The sequence below is a fragment of the Terrapene carolina genome, unplaced genomic scaffold, assembly GCF_002925995.2.
Source record: "Terrapene carolina triunguis isolate 2854851 unplaced genomic scaffold, T_m_triunguis-2.0 Scaffold262, whole genome shotgun sequence".
NCBI lineage: Eukaryota > Metazoa > Chordata > Testudines > Emydidae > Terrapene > Terrapene triunguis.
Genome location: NW_020664613.1, coordinates 3,295,478 through 3,322,989, shown reverse-complemented (window position 1 = coordinate 3,322,989; position 27,512 = coordinate 3,295,478). Strand labels below are relative to the sequence as shown.

Here is a 27,512-nt window from a genome sequence, read left to right as displayed (position 1 = left end):
GAGTGGAGTTCAGAGCTCCCAGAAGACGGTTTCTCTTCAGAGGGCGAAGCGTTAGACGGTGACGATGAGGATGAGGCGATGGGCCACGGCAACATGGATGAAAATGAAACAGAATCCCAGGCTGGCCCAAGTGCGGGTTGGGCGGAGGCCATGGCCAAAGTGCTTAACAAAAAGATTCCCAAAAGTAAATCCACCATATTGGTTAAAAGTAAAGAGCTGGAGAAGGAAAGAGAGAAAGAAAAACAAGAGAAGCTAGAGAAAAAGAGGCAGGTGAGAAAGAGACAGTCTGTGATATCCCTGTGCAGTACTGCCACACCAGCACTTAGTGGGGGTTCCTGAGCTGGAGCACCCTGGTAAAGATGGGGAAGCTGCTGGTAGAGTGTTCTCCATGCGGACTCCTCAATTCAGAGCCATTACAAGGGCATTTTTGCACCCAGGGTGAGCAAGCATATTTGCATCCCCTACTGTTTTTTCCCCCTTCATTTCTCCGCCCCATTTTTCCACCCCTGTAGCTATGTGGCCTGGTGGCTGCCCCGCTTACCCTGCCCTAGTTATGGCCCTGCCTCACCTTCGGGATGCATTCACTCTTTGATCTGAAATAGCCTGAATCTGCTGACCTTCAGGGCATGCTGAAGGCCTGTCTCTTTATCCACACAGGCTTTTGGGTCACAATAAGGTCTGGTGTTTGGCAATGGGAGTATTGTGATTGGATTTTGCTCTCATTTTGGATTAAGTATGTGTTGTTGTGGGGGTGAAAAGCATCTGCTGGTTCACTTAAGACTATTTTTAATATATGGTATAGGTGTGTTTTGGAGTGTTACAAACGGAAATAAATGTAAAGTTCCAATGTCTTAGTATCATAGAAGCTAGAGACAAAAAAGTTGCCTTGGGCTAAATTCTGCTATGTCTTAACTTCTGGGTGTAAATCAGAGCGGAGCTTGATTACCTGGTCTAGTGGATCATGCTGCCAGTTCAATTTCTTTCCCAATGAGTATTTTTTCTCATGTTGTGTCTATGGTTATTTTAAACATCCCAGGTTGTATGCAGTTTTGAAATTGTCAGGTGAATAAAACAAAATTGTATAGCTAATTAAGTAGATTAGCTTTTCCTATGAAGAATTGTGATTAAAAATAGAAAATTGATTTACCTTGGTATTAAAAGTACAGAATAGAAACACTTTAAATGCCTCGGCCTAACAATACTGTTTTAATGGGATGACCCAGTCAGCAGTTTAGTTAGCTGGGACATACCGTGGTGGTTGCAGCCCACCTTTTGAATACAGAGTATTACAGTAAGGAATCTAATCAGTACTGTTCTCGCTGAATACCTGGTTTTATCCAATAAATATGTGGGGTACCACAGATTAGTGGTGGGCTGTGAGGCTGTAAACTGATTTGTTCACCCCTGGATAAACTTGAAAACAGTCTGCCTTTTATTAATTCCATGCTGATGGAAGCTAGAATAGGGTAATTTCTTTGATCAAAGGCCAGAGCATGCTCATAAACTCATGAATTCATAGTAGTCTGCCTGGAATGATAAAGATAAGGACTCTATAATTTTATGAAAGCGTTTTTGTATGATGCAGACTTAATGTAAGATCCCTATGACTAGAACACTGTTAAATTGCTTTAAAAATGCTGCTAACTTTTCCCTGAAACAGGGGTGGGGAATACAACTTTCCACTATCATAGTGGAAATAAAAACACTATTTACTGTGGCTGATGATGGCGGCAGAAAATATGGTTGGGTTGGATTTTAAAACAGCGAGCTTCAAAAGAAAACTGAAATGTTTTATATCTCAGCTCTTTTTCAGTGGACACAATGTTCTCACTCTTTGGTCCAAATTCTTTCCTTTATAGCTTTCCTTTTGCTGTGTCATTGCTTATTACAAAATACAGTACATTGTATGATAGTCTGTTCAGTGGAGAACATCAAGTAGTGTAGGCCCAAAATGTGACAGGCAGGCCCTGAATATTTAACTTAAATTTTTTGACTACTATGCTGTTCCTACACTGAGATGAAGAATATGATTTTTGGGGGTGGGGGAGAGCGAGAAGGATTCCTTTTTGAATAATTTTCTCCTAGTTGGCCACTCTCTTGCTGAAAAGGGGTGGGCTGAGTTTCCTCCCAGAATCCATTAATCCTTCTGGGTCACCCAGAAGATTTTCTGCAAGGGGACTCTCAGGCTTTTTACCTCCTGTGGGGACAAGAGGCTGTTTGAGAATCTGATTGGCATCCTTGTGTGAGTGTGGCAAACTTACCCCAGGACCTGTTGTCCAGCCCCATAAAAGTAATATTTAGAAGTTCCCCTTACTCTCATCCAAACTGAGTCCAAATGGTTTATCATTTTTGTCGTCTTACAAAATATCCTATCAAAGCATGTTACATTTTAAAATGCCTAATGTTTTTTCACATAACAATATTTATACCCCAGCTTGATAAAAAGCGGGAGTGGGAAATGATGTGCAGAGTGAAGCCAGATGTTGCCAAAGACAGAGAAACGGAAAGAAATTTTCAGAGAATTGCCACGAGGTAAGAAAGTGTTTTTGTCCTTTTTCTTTTTTTTTTTTTTTTTTTTTTAACAGATATAAAAGCATGTGTGGGTAATCTGTTTCCAATCAGATTGAACTCTTAAGAAGTGACTAGTGGGAGCCAAGTGATTTATACCCAGGTTTGCCTTGTACAGTATTGAGTTCAAAAAAGATTTCAGAAGTCTTATAAGAACATAAGAATTTAGACAAGAATATAATACGTTAAGTGTTTGCCCAGCATGAGTGCTGTGCCTGAGCTCATCATTTGGTTAATTCTGTACTTAAAAATATATAGATCAATCACATCTACCACTTTTTTTCTTTTTTTCCTCTCCAGAGAGTTCACCAAATTCATTGTTCTTGTGGTCAGATTACTGTTTCGCGTTACCCTAGTGCGGTACCACGTGTCTTTGGCATAACGCATTGCTGGTGTTCTCTCTATATTTACTTTTATTTTGCTGGGGTCACTCTGATGCTCCTTCCCCTTTCCATCTTGATAGGTGGGAGTGGCAGGCGATAGATTTTGGGGGGATGGAGCATTGTCCTGTGGTTGACTCCAGCACTTTGTCCCATCCTTCAGCAACTTGATGTGGCTGCTGAATAACCTGTTAAGAACTCTGGCTCTAGTTCAGTTATGCATGTGAGTAGCCCCATTGATTTCATTGGGACTGTTCATGTGCTTAAGTACCTTGCTGAATTGGGTCCTATAGCGGTAGATATCTATCTGGTTCATAGCAGCAGGTGTGAAGAAAGAGTTGAATGCTGGAAGTCTGAGGTGCATTATGATTACTTACTCTTTAGCTGTGTTAGAGCCTTAAGTCACTGTTTTTGAGAACAGTAGCTAATGGTCTTTTTAGCATTTGTACCAGCCCAATGTTTTTTGGTGTGTGTGTTTCTATAATGACAACCTGATGCAAAATGCAATATTTTCTTTCTCTTTAACCCTAGGGGTGTTGTGCAATTATTTAACGCTGTCCGGAAACACCAAAAGACTGTCGATGAGAAAGTGAAAGAAGCAGGGAATTCCAATAGGAAACGTGCTAAACTGATGTCGTCTGTTTCGAAGAAAGACTTCATCAATATGCTCAGAGGGAGTGAAGGAGCTAAAAGCGAACAAAGTACTTCTGGGAAGACCCTGAAAAGCAAACAGGTAGGCATGGTCTTGCTGAATTTACACGAGGGGTTCTCTTAGTGTAGTTGTTTATCCTGGTTTTATTTGATGGTGCGTAAATACTTCTGCCCTTTAGCACAGTGGTTCTCAGAGTCTGATTTTTTCGTGTGGGCTACTTAGAGAGTGAGCCTCGCTAGACCCATCTCCCCTCCCATCCTAATCTTTAGTCCATTCTGTGAAGCTCAAGGTAGACTTTGGTGATCCATTGATCATTTTGCTTTTTTGCTTTAGTGATATGTAAAAGTTGGACTTCTACTTGGTACATAATCAGAGACAGTAATAGAAACCATTGGATTTTAATGGCTTGTAACTTGATTTGAAGTCTCATACAGTGGTAAATGGCTGGGACTTTCCTGTGATAATATGCGGCACTGACCTGTTCAACTTATGCATTCACACAGGTAGTCTCTTTGTGCTCTCTTGCTCTGAAATGATTATCGAACCTGAAATTGAAGGGCTTTGACACAGGTGTGAGGGTGATTATTATTATGGAAAGATGTACTATATTGGCAGGCAATAATAAGGGTATTTAGAGACTTTATTAAAGATCAGATGTGGGGAGTTTGTTCACTTAATTGTGTGCACGCTAGCCGGGTTGCAGAGTTGGTTAGGACATTATACATTTCTCTTTCCAAGAGTTATCAAACAAAATCACATGGTCATTACAAACAGATACTGGAGTGACACGGATTTTTTTGGGTCTGTAAACCCTTCAAGTATCTAGGGTTTAATAACAAGTTGCTCAGACTTTTCTCTTGCTCTCTGAAATTTCAGAAGCTGCCCCATTTTTAAGCATATTTGTGCTTGTGTTTGAACTTTATGCTTGGTAGTGGGTGGAATACTTCTCTTGGCCCAGATCCACATGAGCTAACTAAGTGCTTTTGTGTGCCAGGAAGAAATACTTTAATCAGTTGGGAGACAACAGTTTGTCATATGTTTTTTGTTTGTGTGCATTTAGGCAGCATGTTGAAACACTCCATGGCATGAAGAGCACTTAGAAATTTCACTCAAGTGTAGTAATAAAGTATTTTTAAAACTCTTTGGGTAATTAGAGCAAGTTAGTTTGGTGCTGACACTTTATTTTTCTTAAAATCTGTGTAGCTTGCTTGATTTCAAATAGCAAAAAAAAAAAAAAAAGCTGGTATAACAGCAATGCCCACTAGTGCTGCTGTGGTTAAGGGTCTGACAGTATTTATAACTCTGTGGTCAGGGGAGATTGTACATCACCTGCAAAAATATGGCAGGCTGAGATTGGGCCAATAGTTGAGGAACTATTGGTTTTTTGTTTTTTGTTTTTTTGTTTATATCTATCAAATTGTGGAGCAGCAGTTTTCTTCTAGTGACAAGATCACAAAATGTCGGTTTCGAGTGCCTCTTTGTGTCCTTATATACACTAGAATGACTGATTTTGGGGGAGTCAGCATGGGCGTGTTCGTTTTCTGGTGCTTTGGAAAATCAAATATAACTCTTTGGATGCTGAATGGTGGTTTGTCTTTTTTCTAGCTTTATATCTGATGTCTTCTTTTTCCCTATCTGAACAAATTTACAAAGTCCAGGACTTCCTGAGGTGGGGCGTGGGGCATGAAATTTGGGGGTTGTGCAGCTTGGATTTGGGGCCAAATTTGCCCTTTTATAACAGCCATATCTTCGCTGTAGATACCCCAGTTCTTCTCTTCCCATCATTTCCTTTTGTCACCATGGTCCTACAGCCAGGACTGAACCAAGTCGGGAACTTTGTTCAAGCTGCTCTTAATCAAGGCTTGTTTTCTCTTGGCAACTTAGCTCTCTCATAGCTCACTAGTTATGGACACTCCCAGCTCGAACCTTGGTGAGCGAGACTAAGGCAGGTATCTAAATCTAGGTTTTCTCCTTAGTATAACACAAACATTCTGCCACTGAACAGGACTTGTATCTTTTTCTCACATCATACCTTGCTGTTTGGAGTTTGTGGATCTTTTGGGGGATTTTGTGTTAATTAATTAATTGAGATATCCTATCTCCTAGAACTGGAAGGGACCTTGAAAGGTCCAGCCCCCTGCCTTCACTAGTAGGACCAAGTACTGATTTTGCCCCAGATCCCTAAGTGGCCCCCTCAAGGATTGAACTCTCAACCCTGGGTTTAGCAGGCCAATGCTCAAACCACTGAGCAGGAGATTTTTAGCTTGTGTGGAAGGTCTGTAGGCAGGTTTTGGTAGCAAGTTGCTGTACATTTCAGCATTGGAGCGTGTGGTCTTTACTTTTTAAGAAACGTGAATGTGTTTATTTCAACAAACAATTCTAAAAGATGCCAATCCCACGCTATGGGCACCCTGCCATCAAGCAGAATACAGTTCATAACAATTCACCACCACGACCACCCCACCCACATAAAACAACCAGTCAGCAAGAAGAACATAGCAGAACAAAATTTCCCCATGAAAGTGAACCTTTCTTAAACCAATCCTTTTGCTATGCAGATACACTCCTGAGCGTAGCCTGCCTATCTGCTGTAAGTTCCAAATGCAGCGAACCGTGTACTCATGAACTGCCATGTCTTGAGGGGATGCTAATTTTTCTCCTCCCCTCCAATATCCTGGTAGCTGTTCTTTGGAGAGGCACTGATGGGAACTTTCAGGGACCATTAGTATCTGCTTTTTGCTGTGATTTGCTTATTAAAGCATCTGTGTACAGATCTGTGCATGTGAACATTTTTGAGACACATAGAAGTCCACCTGTGGAATTGGGATTTATTTCAGTAGCATAGGCACCCTTCTAATCGGGTTTGATGTGTTCCTTCTTTACCCTTACAACTTGGTATCTTACTTAGAGGAGGAATTACTTGTACCTTTCCTAGAACTGTATTTGTTGTATATGGTCTTGTAGACTTGCTTTATATCCGTGAGCTTAAAATCTTTTCAGTGTTTTTCTTTTTTCCCTAATACAGCTACAAAAGGAGGATCCATGGGCTTCTGTAAAATATTTGCTCATACAATTTAAAACTGTAGCCCTTTTGCAGGTTGTGTGTGCCCAGATGGGAGTAATTACTTTTCTGAATTGAAGCCAAAGGCTTTGCCTTTCATATCATTAACTGTTTATCAAGGTATTTCTTAATCCTGGCTGAGCCAGCTAGCTTGTGGAATATTTTTCCTTGTTTTTTTCCTAAGGTACTGTGCACAATACTTATTTCTGGGCAAGATCCTCCACCTTATCTGAAAGCCTTTCTATGTGGGAGAAGAATGTAGTCATTGAAAAGTACTCCAGTTTTTTGAGCATTTATTTTACAATGAGATGTATTTTGGTTTAAAGTCCTACTAGAACAGCTTTCTGTACAGTGCATTGCTTCTCTTTCTCTTCCGCCCCCCTTCCTTCCCTCCTGACCCCACCAAAACAATAACATAATCTACAGTATCGACAATCTTTTTAAAAAAAATAAATAGTGCCTGTGAAAGGTGCCATATTGCCAGCTCTGGGGACAGAAATCCTCTGTGAATCCACAGAACAGGTACAACATGGATAGTGGCAGTGCAGGGAAGCGTGCACTGCTCTCCAGATATGCCTCAACTGTAAATTGGAAGGACAGTTGAGGCATATCTAGGTGGGGAAAAAGCAACTTGTCTTACATGTCCATTGAGTACTTGACCTCTGAGATTGACCTCAACGGCGTCGATTTAGGTAGTGAACAAGTGTCTGTCATAAAACAACCCACAGGTGCTCTGAGCTACAGACGCATTTCCCAGAGGCCCCCAGACCACAACTGTGATAACTTTGATTATTAGGGACCTGGCCCAGATTAGAAGTGATGATCTGGAGGTGATGGTAATGGGATACAGAATTGCCTAGAGAGGTTGTGGAATCTCCATCATTGTCTAACCCTGCTCTTAAAACTCTCCAGACTCCTGTCAGGGATGGAGATAATACTTCAGTCCTGCCTTAAGTGCAGAATACTGGACTAGAAGACCTCTCGAAGTCCCTTCCTGTCCTACAATTCTATGATTCGAGGTTAAGGAGAACTTTCTAATTATAAGGGTAGTTAAGCTCTGGAATAGGCTTCCAAGGGACATTGTTGTAGAATCCCCATCATTGGAGACTTTAATAAAAGGTTGGACAAACCTTTAGTCTAAGGTTAACTTGGTCCTGCCTCAGCACAAGGGTACTGGACTTGATGGCCTCTAATTTCTCTGATTCTTTGCATTTGTACTACTCGCAAGTAAGATTGTCTTAAGTGATAAGAGGTATCTCAGTGGTATGTAATTTACATGGGAGTTATTTAGAAATATACTTTGTAACAAGCTTAGTCTGTATTTGTCAGCCTTTTTTTGAGTTAGTCAGTGGTCTCCTGAGTGTGATCTTCGAAGTCTCAGCTGCTTGCTTTAACCAACAAAACTATACTTTTACTATAGTTTTTATTGCAGAGCTGTTGCAATGGTGAAGTGTGAGCAGGACTCTCTTCTGCCCTGTTTATAGTGAACTAAACTATGTTAAATTGTTATTCTAGAAGCTTCATTGGTGACTATACAAATCAGTAAAAAGCATAATTTGATTCTTAGACCAAATTGACTTTCCCATGGTGACAGCTAGAAAAATCCCTTTGGTTTCTAAACAGAGTAAATTTGCAATGGCATACAAAAAAGTGAAAAAACCAAGGTGCTATTTTCAGCCACCTTTTGGCCCTAAGTGTAATTCTAAGTCCTTGGTCTGGAGTTGTATCATGGACCTCAGGAGATGGAAGAGCTTTGCTACCAAGGTTTCTTCTTCCCTCTTACTTTTTTGAAACTGAGGTTCATTTTATGAATGCTCCTGGTATTTAGTAAGCAAATCACAAGTGCAGATGATTGCAGGAGCAGATTGGCTGGGGAGTCTAAAAAGCACGAGCTTTGTTTTTGTTTGTTTGCCGTGTCCTGGTTTTTGAAAAGTTTTAATCCATAAATGTGGAAGTTCTGACAATAGCTTGCCATTAGTATTTTCTTTTGCTTCTGAGAATGTTAGTTTGACTCTGTTACCATGACTGCATCAGATGCTGGATCACAAATAGATGCAGTATTTTGGGTTGTTTGTTTTTCTAATCAGGTTTGAGGAAAACAAAATCACATGACACAATAGAAAAACATTTTTCAGGTGAAAAGTCAAATATTTTTTAAATAGATGCAAAATTTTTTGTTTTGTTTTGGGGATATTTTTTGGTTGTTTTTGTTTAGTTACATAGCTTTATGGGCTTTGTCAAGTCACATTGCCTTGTTCAGGGTCCTGAGGGTACAGATATGAAAATAAGCTCCACATCCAGACAACTTGTTGAAGTCACAAGAATCTCTAGGGCTTTTTGGGTCAAGTAGGATCAGGAGGATCATAACAGGGTTCAAAAAAGAACGAGATAAATTCATGGAGGATAGGTCCATCAATGGCTATTATCCAGGATGGGCAGGGATGGTGTCCCTAGCCTTTGTTTGCCAGAAGCTGGGAATGGGCAACAGGGGATGGATCACTTGATGGATTACCTGTTCTGTTCATTCCCTCTGGGGCACGTGGCATTGGCCACTGGGCTAGATGGACCTTTGGTTTGACCTAGTGTAGCCGTTCTTATGAGTGTTGATGAAGGTCTAGAACTCTGCTAGCAATCTGGGGTCGTTTGAAACCTGTTTTGACCTTTAAAAAGCAGTTGCTTATTGCAACAGGAAGGCAAAAATATTGCAGAGTAGAGTATGGTGCCAGATCACTGCTGTGGATGTTCTTACTGGCATTTGTTTTCAGTGCTACAGCCACTGTCAGTTCTCTGCGAGTGTGGTGTGAGCATACCGTAACTGTCAGCATGTAGTACGCTGCTCTTACAGAAAGCACTTAAATATAAATCCAAAGTGATAGGAATTAGTTGGGGACAAATAATTTGGCTGGATTTTCTGCAAAGTAATGTCAGGAGTGACAGCAGCAAGAATTTATTGCAAAAGACTAGTATTTTGAGAGGAGATAACAGTGTACAGTGGATGCCACTTGAAAAAAATAGCAGGAGTTAACACATTGAGTGTTTGACTTTAGCGTGGTATTGACACTATTTCTTATACTTCAGGTAGGAAATACCATAGTAAAGTCCAATACTGTAACATAGTAAACCATTGCTTTTTTGGAGGAATGCACCTACATTTTAGAGTGTTTAATATTCAGGTAAAGTTACAGAGTATGCAACTTGTCCAGGCAGTGAACAATTCCCTTTAGCCCAATTGACCATGCTGACAGCTGCAGCAAACCTGGAGTAATCTGGTTTGGCAAACTCCTGGAGTAAAGTGAAAATCTCTCTCACCATCCTAGTCCACAGTGATGGTCCCAGCGTCAATACGTGGGGATTTTTCCATATGAATTTTAGTTTAGGTTATTGTATAAATCCTTTTATTTGTATCAATTTCTCTAGCTGTACATATCTTTTATTATTGCCAGCCCACCTGCTGGATCATGTTTGAAACTCACTTATATTTTTAGTCTAGGTTTTTGTTACAATGGAATGTGATCATATAATTAAATACTGTATTATACTGCATAGGCACAATGGGGCTGAATTAAGGTTGTGTACCTGTGCAACCTTAATTCTGGCATTTCCTAACTTTTGAGTGCTTGACTTTGCAACTTTAATGATCTTTTAATGTAGGTTTTCTTTGTGTGTAATTTCATAATTTTTTTTTTAAGCAAACTGGAAAAAAACAAAATTCTATCCTGTGAGACCATGATCTCCACCTTGGGTTATCGGCAAGATTGGGATGTTTACATCCATAGTACGGTTGTCTGGCGCTTGAGCAAATGGAGTAATTGGCAGCAGTAGAAGGCTGTATTCTTCTGTGTGAAGCAGCCACTAGACAGGGGGAGGGACAAACTTAGTTTTATAACTATTTGCTAGACAACAAAGGAATGTTGAGACTCAGCATCCTGAGTTCAGTTCCAGATTCTGGAGGAGCATGTGTTCTACTGGTTACAAACAGTTCTGCCACTGTCCCCACCCCCTTTCTGCTATCTTTTTCCCCTTCCTGGCTCCTGCTCCTCCCTCCCCTCTGCTTTACAGTCAAGCTATTTCTTCCTCTCTATGCTGTCTGGGCACCAACAGGGGGAGCATTCAGAGTATGAGAGAGAGTCTCCTTGCTCACAGTTCTGATTCCTAACACCAAAATGACCCCAGCTGCTGGGAGAAGGAATTGGAGGGCAAATCCTGCAGCTGTGGGATTGAGCATGCTTAATTAGTTTCCTTGTGGGGATGGTACCTGTGCAGTCTGATCTCATGTGAGAGCTGTCAGGGATCAGAGCATGGTCAATGAAGACCGACTATTTGGAATTTTTATCTGCCAAACTTTAACAAGTCTCTATTAGCATGTGCAAACTGAGATTTTTTTCCCCCAAAGGCTTATAACTTGACCAAATTAGAATGAATCTTCATGAGAACATCAAAAGGCAAATCTCTGGCATCAGGGTGACCCCCCCCTCCCCCCGGCAAATTACAAGTCCCTGCTCCAAAGCATGAGGGAGTCTGAGCTTCTTAACAAGGTGGTTGTAAGAAATTTTATCATCATGGGCAAAACAACATTTTTCTCTAATCTCACTCTCGATAATAGCAGAACTGTTTTAACTGAAACTTTGCTTCAAGTTGGATTTTTTTTGGGAGACACCTAGCATAGAAAATTTCAGCCCAAAGGGTTTGTTTGGCAAAGTTATAAGCAACTAAAAACAGGGTCTTATAATGGGTAATGTTGGGCAACTTTAACTATAGGCAGTGCTATCAGCTTCACCCATAATATAAAAATAAAGTATTTGAGAATTACATGCCTTGTTACACGTTCATTAGTAATGCAGAGGGGGCTCCAGTGTTACTTTATTTTCCCAGATGTTGCTGCCGAGCTGGTTTTCAATGAAATTGTGTCTAAAACAGTCACAGGGAGGGGGTACATTTGAACAATTTGCGGTATACATCTTCTTTTGATCTTCTGTAAATGCACAATGCATAGACATCCAAAATGTCTAATCCTATTAAGACTACTTTATTGAACTCTCAAACTATGATCTCCAAAGCTATTTTAATGGGAAATATGTCTTGAAGAACTCAAATTGGATGTCTAGTTGTGTTGGCTGTGGCTTTAATAGCTCATGGTGTCATGATTGGCTTGTTGAAGCTTGTCCTTTTAATTTGGACCCTTTTTTTCCCCAATGTTCCTTTTTTGTTGTATGGGATAGCAGACATGTGTTGCTTTGTGGATAAATCACTGAGATCACGGTTAGTTCTCCAGGTCCTTTTTAGGATGTTTGACTGTCTCTTTCTAAATTCCAATTCTTTGTTATGTTTGTTTACAGACTTTCTAAACTGTCAAATAGCGCCTTCTCTTTGCATCAAATGATCTTCTGACCATTGGCTAAACACTAATTGGTAATTAAGTTTTTCTGGTCACTGCTTATATGCTTTTATCACCGAATCAGTTTAAAGACAAGGAAGTTCAACATATTGGCCCAAACTCTAGCGGTAAGCAAATCTCAAAAAGTTTAGAGTATGGATTTTGTTTCGGTTAAAAAACAAAATCTGGACTGCTTGCATGAAGGATTCACTTCTGCAATATTGATCTGAACGTTTCCCAAAAACAGACTTTCCTTGAGAGGTTTCTGTCTTTGTTCATAGCAGTTATTGGCAGGACAATGTATGTAGAGAAGAATATATATAAACACTTCAGAACCTTTTATAGAAAGATTTTGTTCTGGAAATAACTGAAGATTTGGTGTAGGTCTTTTATCTGAACTAGCTTGATTTACCCCATCTGAGTGCTGTCTTTCACAGATTATCTTGGGGAGCAATTTCCTCAGCTCTGTATTACTTAGGTTTTTTCGGTGTGATGTGTTCTGATTTCTGTTTACCATAATACAGATATGCTCTTTTATAAGTATGACTTCTCTGTGCACCTACTCTTTGTTTATTTATGTGGGTAAATAGAAGAGCTCTGCAGTATGAACTGGAAGAACAGTTGGAAGACTGAGCTAAACGTTTTCTTTCATCAAAGAATTTGACCAATTTTTAATGATGGTTTCTGAAAGGACACTGGTGATTAAAAAATAAATCACATAATTGAGATCTTTTTTAAAACAACTGTTACAGAAAACACCAAAGATGTTTTTAACTGAAAGATTAGAGAGCAATTAACCCTTTTCCAGTTTGTTTGAGCATGTGACACTATTCTGTGTATAGTCAGTTTAATTTCCCCCTTAATAGCCAGTTGGCTTTCCCCTCTTTGCACGGTAAAAGACCACACAAGAAAGAACACCCCCCCCCCCCCCCCAAAAAAAAAAAATCAACCCATGAGAATGGGGTGGAAGAGTGGAACAATTGGTGGCAACAAAAGAGAGGGAGGATGGTCCACTGCCTGGGGTGGTAGCCTGGAACTCAGAAGACCAGGCTTAAATTCCTTGTTCTGCTCCAGACTTCCTGTGTGACCTTGAGAAAGTCACATAATGTCACTGCCTCTGTTCCCTCTTCATAAAATGGGGATAATAATGGATAATTCCTACTTCGCAAGTGTGTTCTGAGGATAAATATACTGAAGATATGTGCAGCACTCACATACTGTGTTATGGGTACATTAAGTAGGGGGTATATTCTCAGATAGGTAAGTGGGGAATTTGGGGACAAGGTGTAGTGCCTGAAACTTTGTAACTTGTTTCTAAAAACTGACTGAATTTCAAATGAACTGCATTCCTTTTAAACAAATCAAAGTCCTGCACTAGCCAGACACTTTTCTTCAAAGGAGACTTGTCTTTATTAGCTATGTGCCTGGGATCAAAAATTACATTGGTCTAAGGCTTGCTGTGTTAGATGCTGGACCATTGCAAAAATAGCACTTCTGCTCAATGCCAGTTTTAAGGCCCATTATCTCACAAAACACCAGGGCAAGACATACTTAATTATTTAGAAATGTGGTTATTTTTTGAATTGTGAACCTTGAAAAATTCATGATATTAATACTCTTTCATTTTTTCTACATTTCCATTCCAAACTGATTTTAATGGTTGCCATCTTGAGGATTGTAAGAGCTAAAATGAGTACTGTGCATCATCTGAAAGTCCCATATTTTCCACTTAACTTAGCATTTGTAACTCCTGAAGGTGGAGGCACTGACTGCTTTTATGATGATAGCAGCAGCATAGGACTGAAATAGACGGACAAGCTTTGTTGGGAGAAGGAACTACAGTGATAGTCCAAAAAGGCCTCAATTTGCAGACCTTCAAGACATCCTGCCAAAGCTATGTGTAGGACGAGGGACCAGATGGGGTTTTGGGTGGAAAAGATTTGCACAGCTATCAAGAAGTTTCCAAGTTATTCACTAACAAAGATTTTGAAACAATAAATTGGGTGATTTTCACTCTTGAAATTCCACTATTTTATAACTTTGGTAGACCAGTAATCTCATTTCAGGATCCATAAACTTAAGCATTTGCCTTGGACTGGTGATCGGAAAGGAGGACCTTTTCCAAACTGGGACCCATTTGATCGCTTTGTCAGGTCACTTCCTTACCTGAAATGCCAAAGGAACTATCATTACTTTAGTCTTCATCTATTTAGCAAGTCTGTCTGGGATTGACTCTTTTGTGTTTATTGATCAGCCTTGATAAGAATGGCAGTTGGTATTTGATTATCATTTGCAGAGAGGTTTTAGTGTTTCTTTGGGGTCCCCCCCCAGCATTAAACATTCATATTTATAGTAAAACTCTTCAGACTTAACATTAATTCACTTTTGGGGGGGGGAAATGTACTATGGGAACTGCATTTTTAAAAGAGATCTCATTTCTAAATGATAATTGGACTATTTCTAACCTAACCGAGCTATGATCATTAAAGCCGTAGCCATTCAAATTTAACAACTAACTTGTGTTATCAGATTTATGAATTTCAATCAGTTTTTCAGTTCCTCTACGAGACAGATTGCTTGCCTTACAATTTGAGCTCCCTCAGATATGAAAGGTATTTTTTGTCTGTTTTTACAAATATCTGGCTGACTGTTCAGAGTTTTCACTGCAGAACTGATATGCTTGGTCAGCTCCTGATCTTGCTCCTGTTGAAATCAGTGGAAAAACTCATGTGGACTTCACTGGTAGTTGGATGAGGCCTTCAATCCGTGCAATATTCTCACTTTGGGAGTAGATCCTCAGTTTCCAACAGCCACCATTTCAAGCAGGGAATATCTTAGATGTAATGTTATGATAATTAAAGTTATTAATTTGTCATCTTCATAGGGAATGGAAACTACTATAAACTCTAATAGTCTCTACCCATTAACTTAAATTAGTGTTTTTTTTTTTTTTTTTTAACTTTTAGATTACTTTAATTTCCACTGGTTAAATTCATCACCCTCAAATTGTCTGAAACTCTGCAGCTTGTGTGTTTACTCTCAGTTGGATCTGGATAATGCTCTTCTTGACCGTGTTCCTGGCTGACTCCCTTTTTCATACAAAGCTCATACCTTATAGTTTCCAGAAATTTCTTGGCACCCAAACCAATCCGATGATGCTTGAATTGCAACGTTTGACAAAACATATGACAAAATTCTAATCTGACTCTAGAATGTTTATCTAAATAAGATTTATTTTTAAAAGCAATAATACTTATTATTTGTATATGTGAGCGACTGGAAGCCCCAGTCATGGGCCAGGACCCCTTTTTGCTCGGCATCCCCCCCCCCCCCCCCCCCCCAGATCTATCTTTATGCAGCAATCTGTGCATTGGGAGGTCACATGGGGGATGCTGTATAAAGTTTGGGTTCAGTGTTGGTCCTTGAACTCTAATTCTGGCCTGATTTTAACTGTCACTATAATCCTGTATCATTTGATCCCATGACACTTGGGTACACAGTAATTTCATGAGTATGTTACTCTATCTCACAGAGTATTAGTTCAAAATATTAACATAAAATAGGACCTCTTATACCTGTAATGCATCTTATATACCTATAAAATATCACATTGCATTTCACTAAGACAGGCTTGTTTTCAGGTGTTTCTGCATTGGGTACATGAGATTAATATAAAAAGAGCCTGATTACATTTTGCTAGACAACTTTCAAATGTCTTGTGGGCTATTGTTTGTAAGTAAAATGGTTTGTCATGGAAGAAATGAGAATGACAAGAATATTCAACCTAAAAATATAATTTAAAGGGGTATCAGCTTAAAAAACACTTCTTAATTCTTTGTATCCAGTATTGTTCCATGTAACACCTACAATGACTATAATTGAAAGAGATTGAGAGAACAGCATCTGTCCAATTTCTTTAGCATATATTTTACTAACTTTGTATATAGTCAATTTCACAATATCTGCTCCCCTTTCCTCTTTTCATAGTACCTTCCCTTCCTCATTACAGCAAGTTTGTGTGGGGGTTTTCAGCAGCAACACAGGGGAGAAAACCATGTTTAAAATAGGAAAAGTGACTGTAAAATCGCAAATTTTCAGAAGGTTTATTACCTGAAACTGCTTTGAATGCTTTTTTTTAATAACGGATTAGATTTCATGTTGATTATGTTCCTTTTAAAAGTCATATGCTTTCCAAAATACATGTATATTGTGCATAGTATAATCTGGAACCCAAATTTATGTTTTTTTCCTGGGCAGCTCCTAGTTATAATACTCCCATATCTTTCCCTACTACTTTCAACAGGTATATGTGAATCTCTTTGCCAACATGTCTGTATGTTGTCTTGCAGCAGCATGTGGTAAAATTCTTCTTGCAGTGGAAAGAATTCCCAGATGGCTGCTATCAGAAATGGAATGCCCCAAACTCTGCAAAGCACCAAAACTTCCAGCCAAAAACCAGGCCCCTCCTAACTCTATTTTTTTCTTTTAATGTCTTTTACATCTTGTGGTACAAATGCTCTTGAAACTCATTGGGTTTCTTTTACCAGGACTAAACAAAGCTCCCCCCCCCCCCCCCATGTAAATAGCTTAAAATATAAATGACTTCTATTACGTCTCTTTACAGTCAAGTGTTAAGTAATAGTATTAGAGAATGAGGTTGCTGTTAATTTCTTTTTTTCACTAAAGCCCAGGTGAATGTTTATTTTCAGAATTTATGTAATTCAATTCTGGGCTTTATTAGGTTAGTGTGTATTCAAACCTCTGTGCATGCCAACCCAAGCATTCCTTCTCATTCACACATCCACCTTCACAATAAACCCAAGAAAAGGATGTAGGGATAGGGGGATTACTCACTCAGATTGCTAAACTGTGGATTACTCTTCCAGTTGTGCCCAAAATGCAAATCAATGTTTGTTGAGCCCGAGTTGCCCCTCTGTGCAGTAACTCCAATGTTTTACCCATGTAGAAGTTTGAATATTAACGACTGGAATCCAAATGCTGTAAACAATTGATTGTAATGGTTGTTAACTGGAAATGGCCTCCAACACAAGACTCCTGGGTAGAGCTGTGAATAAATGAGATTGTGTATTGCTCCTAAAATCAACAGCATAGATCTATCTCAAATATTCAGTTGCATTTCAATTTAGTCACTCTAACTTGAAGTCCAGGGGAAGTGTGAATGTGTGTTGAATGACATGCTTATCATTAGGAGTAAGTGTTTGTGAAATTACCCTGGAGCAGAACAGGCACCTGTTGTACAATCGGCATGTTCTACAAGCTTTCACTTGAAAATACTTTCCTAAACCAAATTAATATGAAGTGTGTTGTTCAGAGAATGTAATTTATCCTGTTACGACAATTTTTGTGTGAAGGGAGTGTTTGTGAAAGTTGCCAGATTGAGTGTCCAGATGCTAACAGGACAGAATAACATAAAACATAGTTTATAAAGTCTTCAGAGCAGGGATGTTACTTCTGTGTCTGTTCAGGGTCATGCATATTTATGATGCTTTATTATAGATGAAGTTGGTATCAACACCAATATTTTTCCATTATAAGCCTCTGTTTTCAATCGCTTCTTATATTGCCAATTTTTAACTGCTTGGGCTGCAATTTTCCTTACATGTTCTCTGCCTCAGGAGAATTTTTTTAAAGCTTCAGAGAAAAAGCTTAGATATTCCAGAGAATAAGGTTAGAAAGAGTAGATAGTTTTGGCAATGTTAAAAAAAAAAAAGTTTCCAACTGTTTCTTTGAAGAGCTTTAGCACTTTAGACGTTGGGAGCAGGAACTGGAAATTTAGCAGGGAAATTGTTGTCAGAATCAGAAGAGCCTTTTATTATTTCCTTAGAAATCCACCCAGATTTATCCCAAGTTACAAGCATCTGAAAATCCCCATTTGCACTTGTTCAGTAGAGCTTATTCGAGTTGACTGCTAAAATCACTAAACATTCTATTCACATGGGGCATATTCGCCTACCCCAGAGTTCGACTTCTACACAGAAGCGGCAGCATCAGCCAGCCCTTTTTGCTTATGGGAAGGAGTGCTGGGCCAGGAGTCAAGAAGAGACGAATTCTAGGGCTTGTTTATACTTAAAATGCTACAGCAGCAGCACTTTGGTATAGACACTACCTATGCCGACGGGAGGGATTCTTTTGTCGGCAGAGGTAATCCACCTCTCGGAGAGGAGGTAGCTAGGTGGATGAAAGAATTCTTCCATCCACCTAGTGCTGTCTATACGGTGACGTAGGTTGACTTAGCTACGCCATCCAGGGGTGTGGATTTTTCACACCCCAAGCAATGTTGTTATGCTGCCCTAATTTTCTAGTGTAGACTAGGCCGTACTCTCAGATCTTCTACTTATTGGTGTTCATAATTCCGTGTACTTTCATCTCTTCGTATTGAGCAAAGTCTCAGATCCCTATCTTGAAAGTCAGGTAGTTCTAATTCCTCGCATTTTACAGATGGTGTAACTGAGATGCCTCACAAGGTCACTTTGAACAGAGCTTATAATAGAATATGATCTCCACTATAGCTACCCAAGCCTTATCTACTCATCCACACATGGCTTTTCAAAACAGCTGGCCTGAATTTATATGCTTAGGTGTGCTGTTGTTAACTGCTAGACCTATTCACTAGAGCCAGGAGTGGATCCCAGTATTTGATTTCCAGCGTTCTACTGCTATCTAGCAAAATATGTCATGTTCCCCTCAAGTGACTGGTCCATACAGAGGTTAACGCCCTACTGCTGCTTCAGGCACTCCTTTAGCTGAAGTGGAAGGGTTTTTTTTACTGTAATTTATAGGCCCTGGGTTCCAACTCTGCTAATGAAAGACCCAGAAAGGGGTTCAGTATGGTTCCATATAAGGGAATTTCCTCAGTTTTCTGTTTTTTTTTTAAATGTTTTTTTTTTTTTTAAACCTTAAAATAACCAAAAACAAATCTGTGTTTAAAGGAATGTTGTAGCTGCAAAGTCAAGCAGAAACACCAGAATTAAGGTTGCCTCTGAAACCTCAATTTGACCAGTTTGTGCATATGCATTATGATAGTCTTGAATTACATGATCATTACTTGTTCCAATGGGATGCCTGCCTCATTCAGTGCACGATCTGGACAGTGAATGAGGCAGAGGGTTGTAAGAAAAGAACAGTGTTCTTCTGTGGTAAAGGCAACGTGACTTCTGATTCTACCACGTACTTTCTATGTGATGTTGCACAAGACTGTCGTGCATTGGTACAAGTTAAGATTGCATAGACCAGTGCTTCTCAAAACTGGTCCGCCGCTTGTTCAGGGAAAGCCCCTGGCGGTCCGGGCTGGTTTGTTTACCTGCCGCCTCCGCAGGTCCGGCCGATCGCAGCTCCCAGTGGCCGCGGTTCTTCGCTCCAGGCCAATGGGGGCTGCGGGAAGCGGCCTGGGCTGAGGGATGTGCTGGCCGCCCTTCCCGCAGCCCTCATTGGCCTGGAGCGGCGAACCATGGCCAGTGGGAGCCGCGATCGGCCGGACCTGCGGACACGGCAGGTAAACAAACCAGCCCGGACCGCCAGGGGCTTTCCCTGAACAAGCGGCGGCCCGACTTTGAGAAGCACTGACATAGACAACCATAGTACTCGCATTGCCTAACTTTAGAGTGCTTGACTTTGCAACCTTAATTTTCTTAAAACATAGGGCTTTCTTTGTATGTATTAAGCAACATGGCACAGGTAGTGTCAGTGCAGACTTTCCCACACTGCACTGTTGATGTCCCTCGTTCCTGTCCAGGAGCAGTTACTCTTGCGGGGGGGAAGAGAAGTTCCAGTCTCCTTCGCCATTCAAAATTTTGCCTGTCTTATACTGCCAACAGGGTGCCAGTCATGATGGTGGTTACTGTGGAATGTGTATGCAAATACCAATTAACCAGGAAAGCTTTGCCACAACTAGATACTATTTAAATAATAAATGCTAGTTATTGATTTTTCTAGGTTTTTTTTTTATCATCCTAGAAACCTTTAATGAAGCAAAATTCTCCAATGTTACATCATGAGGGTTCATATTCTTCAACTTTGAGTATGCCTTTTCAGTTCTCTCTGCTGGCTTTTTATCTTCTGTTCCCGACTCTTGGACAGGTAGCCATTTCAGAGGATTGCGGCGGTACATAGGCCATGGAGGGAATGTTAGCAGGCACGATAAAGCAAACCCAGCCATAACTATATAGACAGCCCAACCGAACTGTTCAGCGACGTAGCCATAGATAAAACCAATTACCGCAGAAACAAGAATGATCCCTCGAAAAATCTGTTCTGCTAGTTTTTGACTCTTGTAGTCCATCTGGGTGGGGATGGAGCCGAATATGTCCAGCATGGTACTAGCGACGGAATTCGCCTCGCCGGCTGCTTTTCCGCTCTCGCTGCTCTCCTTGGAATTGCCTGCCCCGCCCTGAGAAGCGCAGGCCTCGGAGGCGCTCCCAGCCTCCAAAAGGGAAACTTCAGGAGTGTCCTGAGAGTCAAAGCCGGACTTGGCCTGGGAGGAGGAGGGAGGCGAGGTCTCACGGGCGGCAGCCTCCCTGCCGGACCAGCTAGCCCGCATCGACACTCCACCAGTGGCGGCGGAGGAGCGGGTCCGAGTCCCAAAGGTAGGCGCTGAGCTGGCCGGGTAGAAAATTATTTGCAAGCTTCTCTCCAGCACTCCTATTCTACCAGGACCTCAGACAACACAAGACTATGGTCAGACAGCTAATTCCAGTAGTGGATTCAGAAATGTCAAACATATCAAATGACTTTTGTCAATTACATTTCACAGTTCTTTCATGGCAGTCAGTGTCTCTATGTTTCAAGCTTTCAGACTGCTGTCTTGAGCTTAATGGGTGCAATTGGAGATGTAGTTTGAATTAATTACGCTTTAAGACAAAATGTAAAAAAAAAAATTCTCTAGATGTAAAGCTGTTGCTTAAAAATGTTTATATTAGAAATTCCTTCCTTGACAGGTTCAAATAAACACTTACTGTAGGTGAAAGGTAATGCGAGAGGGATGTCAGTGTGGTGTCTGGTAGTTCATCTTTGAGTATAAAGTGAAGGCAAGGGAAACCCAGTATGTTGGTTATAATTCCCAGGCTTGCAAAATGCCTGCAAACGTATCTGTTAATGTTCTACACTTCCAGATAAGGGTGTCAATGTACTTTACACCAGAGGTGGGGAACCTTTTTTGTGTCAGGGGCCATTGACCCACCGAAAAAATAAATGGCGGGCCATACACATTCAACTTACCTGCCCGGGGGTGGGGAAGAGGGAGCGGGAGGGGGCGCAGAGGTTTGGGGCTTCCAGCGAGCCTGTTCTCGCGGCTCCAACCCCGCGGGTGGGAAGCCCTGAGCCTCTGCGTGCGCACACCCACACCCGCGCACACCCACACACCATGGGGCTGGAGCCACGAGCACTGGCTCGCCCCACCGCATGGGGGAAGCCCCAAGCCTCCACACCCCCCGCGGGCTGCAGGTTGCCCACCCCTGCTTTACACACACAGCCTCACAACTTCCATGTGAGATAGGTTATTGTTTTTGCAGATGGGGACACTGAGGCAGATAGAAGTTAAGTGACTTGCCAAAAGTTTCAATGAGTTAGTGGAAGAGCTGGGAGTAGAACCAATATTCTTACTCTGTCATGGGTTCTCACTACAGGAGTTCACTCCCACCAAGAACTATACTTTTGCTGATGTTGTCTCACCCTACAAGGTTTAGAATCTTTCCTTTCTTTCGCCTTTAAAAATACTGTATCAGTTGAATGACTGTGCTTTCCTCATTCACTTAAACTTAGTTTCTGGCACACTAGTTATTCTAATCGCGTTTGCCAAGAGCGAGTTACATAACAGGTATTGGTACAAGCAGTAAAAACAACGGCTAAAAGCAGAGAGGGATGCTCAGTTCTAAATTCCAAAATTACTTCATCACAAATATACAGATCCCTGCTGTGGTGGCCCGGAGGCTGCACAGAGCTTGTTACTGCACTGGCCCCACGACACCCCCAAAAATTAGATGCCAAGGCCATATTGCTGTGTTGTGCTGTACGGAGTGACCTCCATTAATGATTATGTCCTCCTAGTCTATTGGACCCTGACTTTACTCATTTTTCAAGATTTGGCTGGCAAGATTCAGCTCACCGTGGGTGAGTCTGAGCTCAGGTGATCGGCGCTCACGGCAGGTCCACGCTGGGAACTTACGTCAGCATAGCTGCGTCCCTCGGGTGTGAAAAATCCACACCCCTGAGAGACGTGCTGCCCTAACCCCAGGTGTTAACAGTGCTGGGTCGACAGAAGAATTCTTCCATCAACCTAGCTACTGCCTCTCGGGGCGGTGGATTAACTTCGCTGACCTTGGTAGCATCTACACTGAAGCGCTACAGTGACTCAGCTGCTGCACTGCAGCTGTGCTGTTGTAGCGGTTTGTGTGGGCATTCCCTTAGACTTAGCCTAGCCCAGGTGGAGCATCCTCTCTGCAAAGCGTACCCATGCCAGACCCGTTTGGTTGCATCCACACTAGTAGTGTGCTCATGGATGAGAGGCTCTAGGAAAGAAGGAAAGATGTGGAGGGGTTGGCTGTCTTTTAGTGTTTTTCAGTTGACCTTAAGTGCAGTTGCTGTCCTGATACAGAAACATATCTGGTTTTGGGAACAGAATAGGGTTAGTCTGGGTGCTCTGGTGAGATAGAGGTCATCCCAGTGCACTAAGAACTGCTGACTTAGCTTGTGTCCAGTGTGGTGTTGGCTGCCCAGATGTATTGTTCTCAGCGCTTCAAGCCAGTGTGAACATTTATCTTGTTTGCATGTCCGATATCTTTTATAATGTGCCCGTGTTGTGCAAGCAAGCAAGTTTCCAAGAGATGCTGTGGATTAGATTGCCTATATCAATTAATTCATGCAATACTTCTGAATATTATCGGTGAAAATATAAGAAGCCATATATGAAATGTTCTCCAGCCTCTTCCATCTTTTAAAGTGATAAATGGAATTAGCCATTGGGCCCCTGTTGAAATTGTGGAATAAAACAAAATAACTTGAACATCACTAGGAAACAGCGACTCTTCAAACATATTACTGTATATATAGACATTGTTCTAGTCTCCTGAATGTCATAACCTGTTCGAAGAACAGTTTGCTCTACACATGTGAAGCCCTTGGTGCTTTACTCTTGCCTTTCCAAAACAGTCCTTTTGTGTAGCACTACACGCTAATGTTTACACACAGTTTTTTGTTTTCATTTGGGGATGTTCAGAAGGGACTTCAATACCGTAGTAAAATCTGGAAGATGTGGACAAACAGCTGAGAGAAAGCTCAAAGCAATCATCTGGAATGAAAGCTGGTTTACTTGGCAAGTGCCAAGAATCAGTTTGTTTTTACTTCGATGAAACTAGATTATGGTATTAAAAACCCTAAGACGTGAACATTCTTGCATAGATAAAGCATGTTGTGAAATTAAACTTGAACTAACTGCTAATTATACGCACAGATTTACTGCACATTTTCCTAGAACTTAATTTTGTTTGTTTGATATTACAACAGCAAATAGGTCAGTCTTGTATTTTCTTCAGTCTTAATTCATTGACTCCTTCAATTTTTCCTTCCTGCAGTAGAAGTGCCCCACCATTAAGTGGGATGAACATGGGTTTTCTCCTAGTGGTAATATATTCAAAATTGATAAACCACCTGAACGTAAATGTTCATCTTCCAGATTGAGACCTGCTGCCACTTTCTAACTCTTTAGTTAATGCTTGTGCAAGTCTCTAATCAAAACTTTACATGTAATTCATTTACACAAGAGATGGTAGCTATACTGAAGTTCAGCCTTTGGTTTTTGTTGAAGTCCTGTTTTCACCCAGGTGTTGCTGTTCAGTTGGCTGAGCCAAAAGGAGGCCCACTGGCTTGCTGAAGGTCAGATGATACTGGATTTGAATCTAGGGCTTTTCTGGTTCCTAGCACTTTTCTCTAATCCCCTAGAACTCACTGCTGCTACCTCTTGTCCTTTATCTTTTTAAACGCACCATGTGGATTAAAATGTAGTAATCTTTTTCTGTTGCATTTTTCTTTAGCAAAAGCAGCTTATTGGAAAAACAAGCTGGATTTTTTTCAGTTGAGTATTTAGAGTTTTACTTCAGTGCTATATCCAGACTTTGGTGATTATTAAATGGGTTTAGCAAAGAAGGGTTTGTGAGTATTTTCTTTCATCATTTTAGCCTCTCTTCCCTGACAGGGTAGATGATGAGATATAAAACAGCTGGGGCCCAGTCAAGCCCCAGATTATCTCGGCAACAGTTTTCTTTTTAAACTGTTCTTGTGCATTCTGGCTATCGGCCAAAGCGAACACCACTCTGTCTTCTGGGCAGAGCTCTTCTGCAAGCAGCCGTAGAGGAGCCCACCCTGCATGCAGACAAAAGAGACTCCTGGTATGGCTACTTGAGACTTTTATTACCCAGAGTTCATTGATGTTTGTATCCTGGAACAAACATTTGCGAAATATCCACATTAGCCTTTACCAACATGTTAACTGCTTTGAGTTAATTGGAAATCATTAAGGCAAGGTGAAAAAGCCTAATGTAGACAAACGCTGCAGTAGGTGGAGGTCAGGTCTGGTCTGCACACAGTTTTTGTACTAGTATAACTGTTCAGTTAAGAGGATGATTCTTTTACTGATCTAGTTATACCTAGTACAATCCCTAGTTATGCTGGGATAAAGGGGCCTATTCCCCTTCCCATATGGGAATAATTTATACCGATAACTGAGCCCATGCTGTGGGAGAAGCAGGTGTTACCGATTCCATACTGCAATGTAGTTACTGTAGTGCAACTTCTGTGTGTAGCCAAGCCCTCTGTGGAGTTAATCAACTTCTCTTGAGGCCAGTTGCCATAAGAGTAGGTGGAATCGGAGACACTGCTGTTGGAGAAGAGGATGTTGCTGATTCCATGGTGGCTAGAGATGGGAGAACTACTCCTTGGAATAGGAAGTTGCGGAAGTAGATGTAAAGGCCAGGCAACCCATAAGGAGTCTAAGCAGCAGCTGCAGAGGGTACTTTTTTCTGGATTGGGCTTTTGGAAACTATTTTGAGATGGGTGTAAAATAATAAAATAACCAAGCTTATGAGAGGCATCTTTTTAATACAAGTGCAGGACAAGTTGTAATTCTAGATGAATGCTTCTGTTTTTTGACATCCATAGCTTAAACATCTCGCTCTTTCTGGGACAGATTTGTGTTCCCATAACTTGTATTCATTATGCAGAAAGGCTTTCTTGCTAGTCTTTTTATATGTTTGCTCTTTACTAACTGACCTGAGTTCTCCAGTCTCTTTTTTTCCCAGGGCACTAAATCCTTATAATCTCCGTTTGCTCTCTCCCTGAGATCACATGAAAGTAGGCTTACGCATATTGTGTTCTGTACTCTTAATATATAGCATCTAGAAATGCACTAGAACAAGGGAAAGCATGCATAAATTTGAAGAGACTGACTATGTGCAGTAGGCAGAGCAACAACCGTCTCATAGTATTCTCATTTCAATTAATTCCTTGTGACAAGATTCCTTTAATAAGATAGTATTAATCCTGACGTATCCCAAAGCACGTTACAACAATGTTATGTGTACGCTCTGTACACACCGTACAGCATCACGGAAGTGCAAGCGCTTCTGGGGTGACCATTTACTAGTCAGTGATAGCAGTGCAGGGGGAGAGGATATTTTTAGCCAGGGACAGCAGGGAAAACCCCTACTTTTTATGTTTGTCTATACAATCTCATCTCAATAACCCTTCAATGGTAAACTACATGTTACTCCATTACTCCAAGCAGATATTGAGCCATGTTGTTCCTTGAAATATTTCACACCGGAGGCTTAGATCACTAAACTACCACTCTAGTACATGGAACAGTTTTGAGTGATTATCTTCAATAATAGGATATAGGTACAAATTTGTATAAACTGTGTTGCTTAAATTATTTCCACAGGGTGGTGCTGTTGCACCATCTGTGTTTTACCATGTAATCTTTGGCGATCTGCTGCCTTGCAATACATTAAATGATAAGCTAACCAAAACTCTTTGTCACCCTTCTTTTTATTAACCCCTGAGCCTTTAAATATTGCCTCAGTTAAACCATTTTCATTCAGAAGCAAATTTGGAATCAAGGTGCTGTTGGCTTGCTGACCATAGATCAAATTTCCATTTCTTTTGGAAGCATCTTTGTACCATATGCAGGCCCAGGTAGTGAGGCAATAATAACCCACATAAAGGGGATTTGGTTCACAAATCACAAACTATGTTAAATGTTAAATTTGTTTTTTACAAAGCCTTTATTAAATCCATATTTGTATTGCAGAAATGTGCCAAAAATGTTCTAATGAAGCAGCACCTGGGGGTTAATAAGTGATATCATGAGTCCATTTTGATTGCCAAAAATGATTTTATTAAAGGAAGCCATGCCCAGGGTTGACCGTGTTTAGTCCATGAAAAATAATTGTTTTGTTTCCATATTTCTTTTATTGCTTTGTCAAGTTTTTTATAATTCACTTGCATGCTTGTTTGCACTGAAAGCAAATGAAGTCAGCCCTCAGTTTGTCTGTGTCTTTGCATACATTGTAAACGTGGGTTTGGGGAGTGGGAGGGGGTATTGTGGAGGATCAGAAACCTTCATACTGTCTGATTTCCGCATTCACCTTTTTCGGTTTTTGTTTTATCCTATTCAGGGTGAAGTGAAATCTGATGAAGAGCCAGCATGGAACATACTCCGTGACGATTTCATGATGGGAGCGTCTATGAAAGACTGGGATAAAGAGAGTGACCGGGAAAGCCACACAGGACAAGATGATGGACTAAGGCAGGATAGTGAAAGTGACTGATGGAGGAAATGAAAGAACGTTCAAGATAAAATATTAGTTTACTTGAATAAAAAGCTCTACATTCTGTGAATGCACAGCTTTTGGGGATTGTAGAGATGCCTATTGTAAGGAAAGCAAAGACTTTCTTAGGTTTGGGTGTGGCTTCTTTCCTCATTAGCGTCAAACTTTTATTTACCAAAACTTCACTCCCTATACTGAAATCCTGAAATATTTTCCAAAACATGTATAATTTTCAACATATTTCCAAAACATTTTGTACAGTCAAAATAGTGGCACTTGCCCAATGAAAGATATGTTTTGCCAAGGTCATTAAAAGTGAATACATTGGTCATGGCTATTGACGTATTATTGTGCCTGCATTTCCAAAGCTAGGTTGCACCTTGAAAAAGTGTCAGCAATTTGTAAAAGAAATGACTTACAATAAACATAAAAATTCCATCACCTTGTAAAGTTATTGGTCTCTTGTAGAGTCTGCAATCCTTTGGCCAAGAAAGATTTTGTAGATAATAAAACTAACCACTGGTGTCATAGTACTGGTCTCTGAGCATTGATTTGGTGGGAGACAGTCTTAGAAACTTAATTAAAAAAAAGAAACTGAGGCCTATGACTGATGTCATTTCTTTATATTGTCTCTTTATTT

The 27,512-nt window shown here is 40.7% G+C and overlaps 2 protein-coding genes across 2 annotated transcripts; one reads left to right on the top strand and one right to left on the bottom strand.

Annotated features, from left to right (window-relative positions):
• Positions 1-27,310, top strand: RRP15 (ribosomal RNA processing 15 homolog). The gene is made up of 4 exons (XM_029912842.1): positions 1-270; positions 2,435-2,532; positions 3,480-3,681; positions 26,720-27,310. The coding sequence occupies exons 1-4, from the start codon at positions 79-81 to the stop codon at positions 26,870-26,872; spliced, it is 645 nt and encodes a 214-aa protein (XP_029768702.1). The 5' UTR covers positions 1-78; the 3' UTR covers positions 26,873-27,310.
• LOC113407737 (signal peptidase complex subunit 1-like) lies at positions 19,969-20,382 on the bottom strand. Its single transcript, XM_026657668.2, has one exon. The coding sequence runs from the start codon at positions 20,365-20,367 to the stop codon at positions 19,969-19,971; it is 399 nt and encodes a 132-aa protein (XP_026513453.1). The 5' UTR covers positions 20,368-20,382.
• Positions 27,311-27,512: the final 202 nt, after the last annotated feature.

What these genes read in the sequence shown, in the direction of transcription:
- RRP15 (XM_029912842.1), top strand. Translation starts at nt 79, where the DNA reads ATGGGCCACGGCAACATGGATGAAAATGAAACAGAATCCCAGGCTGGC. An exon ending in TTTCAGAGAATTGCCACGAG is followed by an intron (nt 2,533 to 3,479) that starts GTAAGAAAGTGT and finishes CTTTAACCCTAG; the next exon opens with GGGTGTTGTGCAATTATTTA. An exon ending in AGACCCTGAAAAGCAAACAG is followed by an intron (nt 3,682 to 26,719) that starts GTAGGCATGGTC and finishes TATCCTATTCAG; the next exon opens with GGTGAAGTGAAATCTGATGA.
- LOC113407737 (XM_026657668.2), bottom strand. Translation starts at nt 20,367, where the DNA reads ATGCTGGACATATTCGGCTCCATCCCCACCCAGATGGACTACAAGAGT.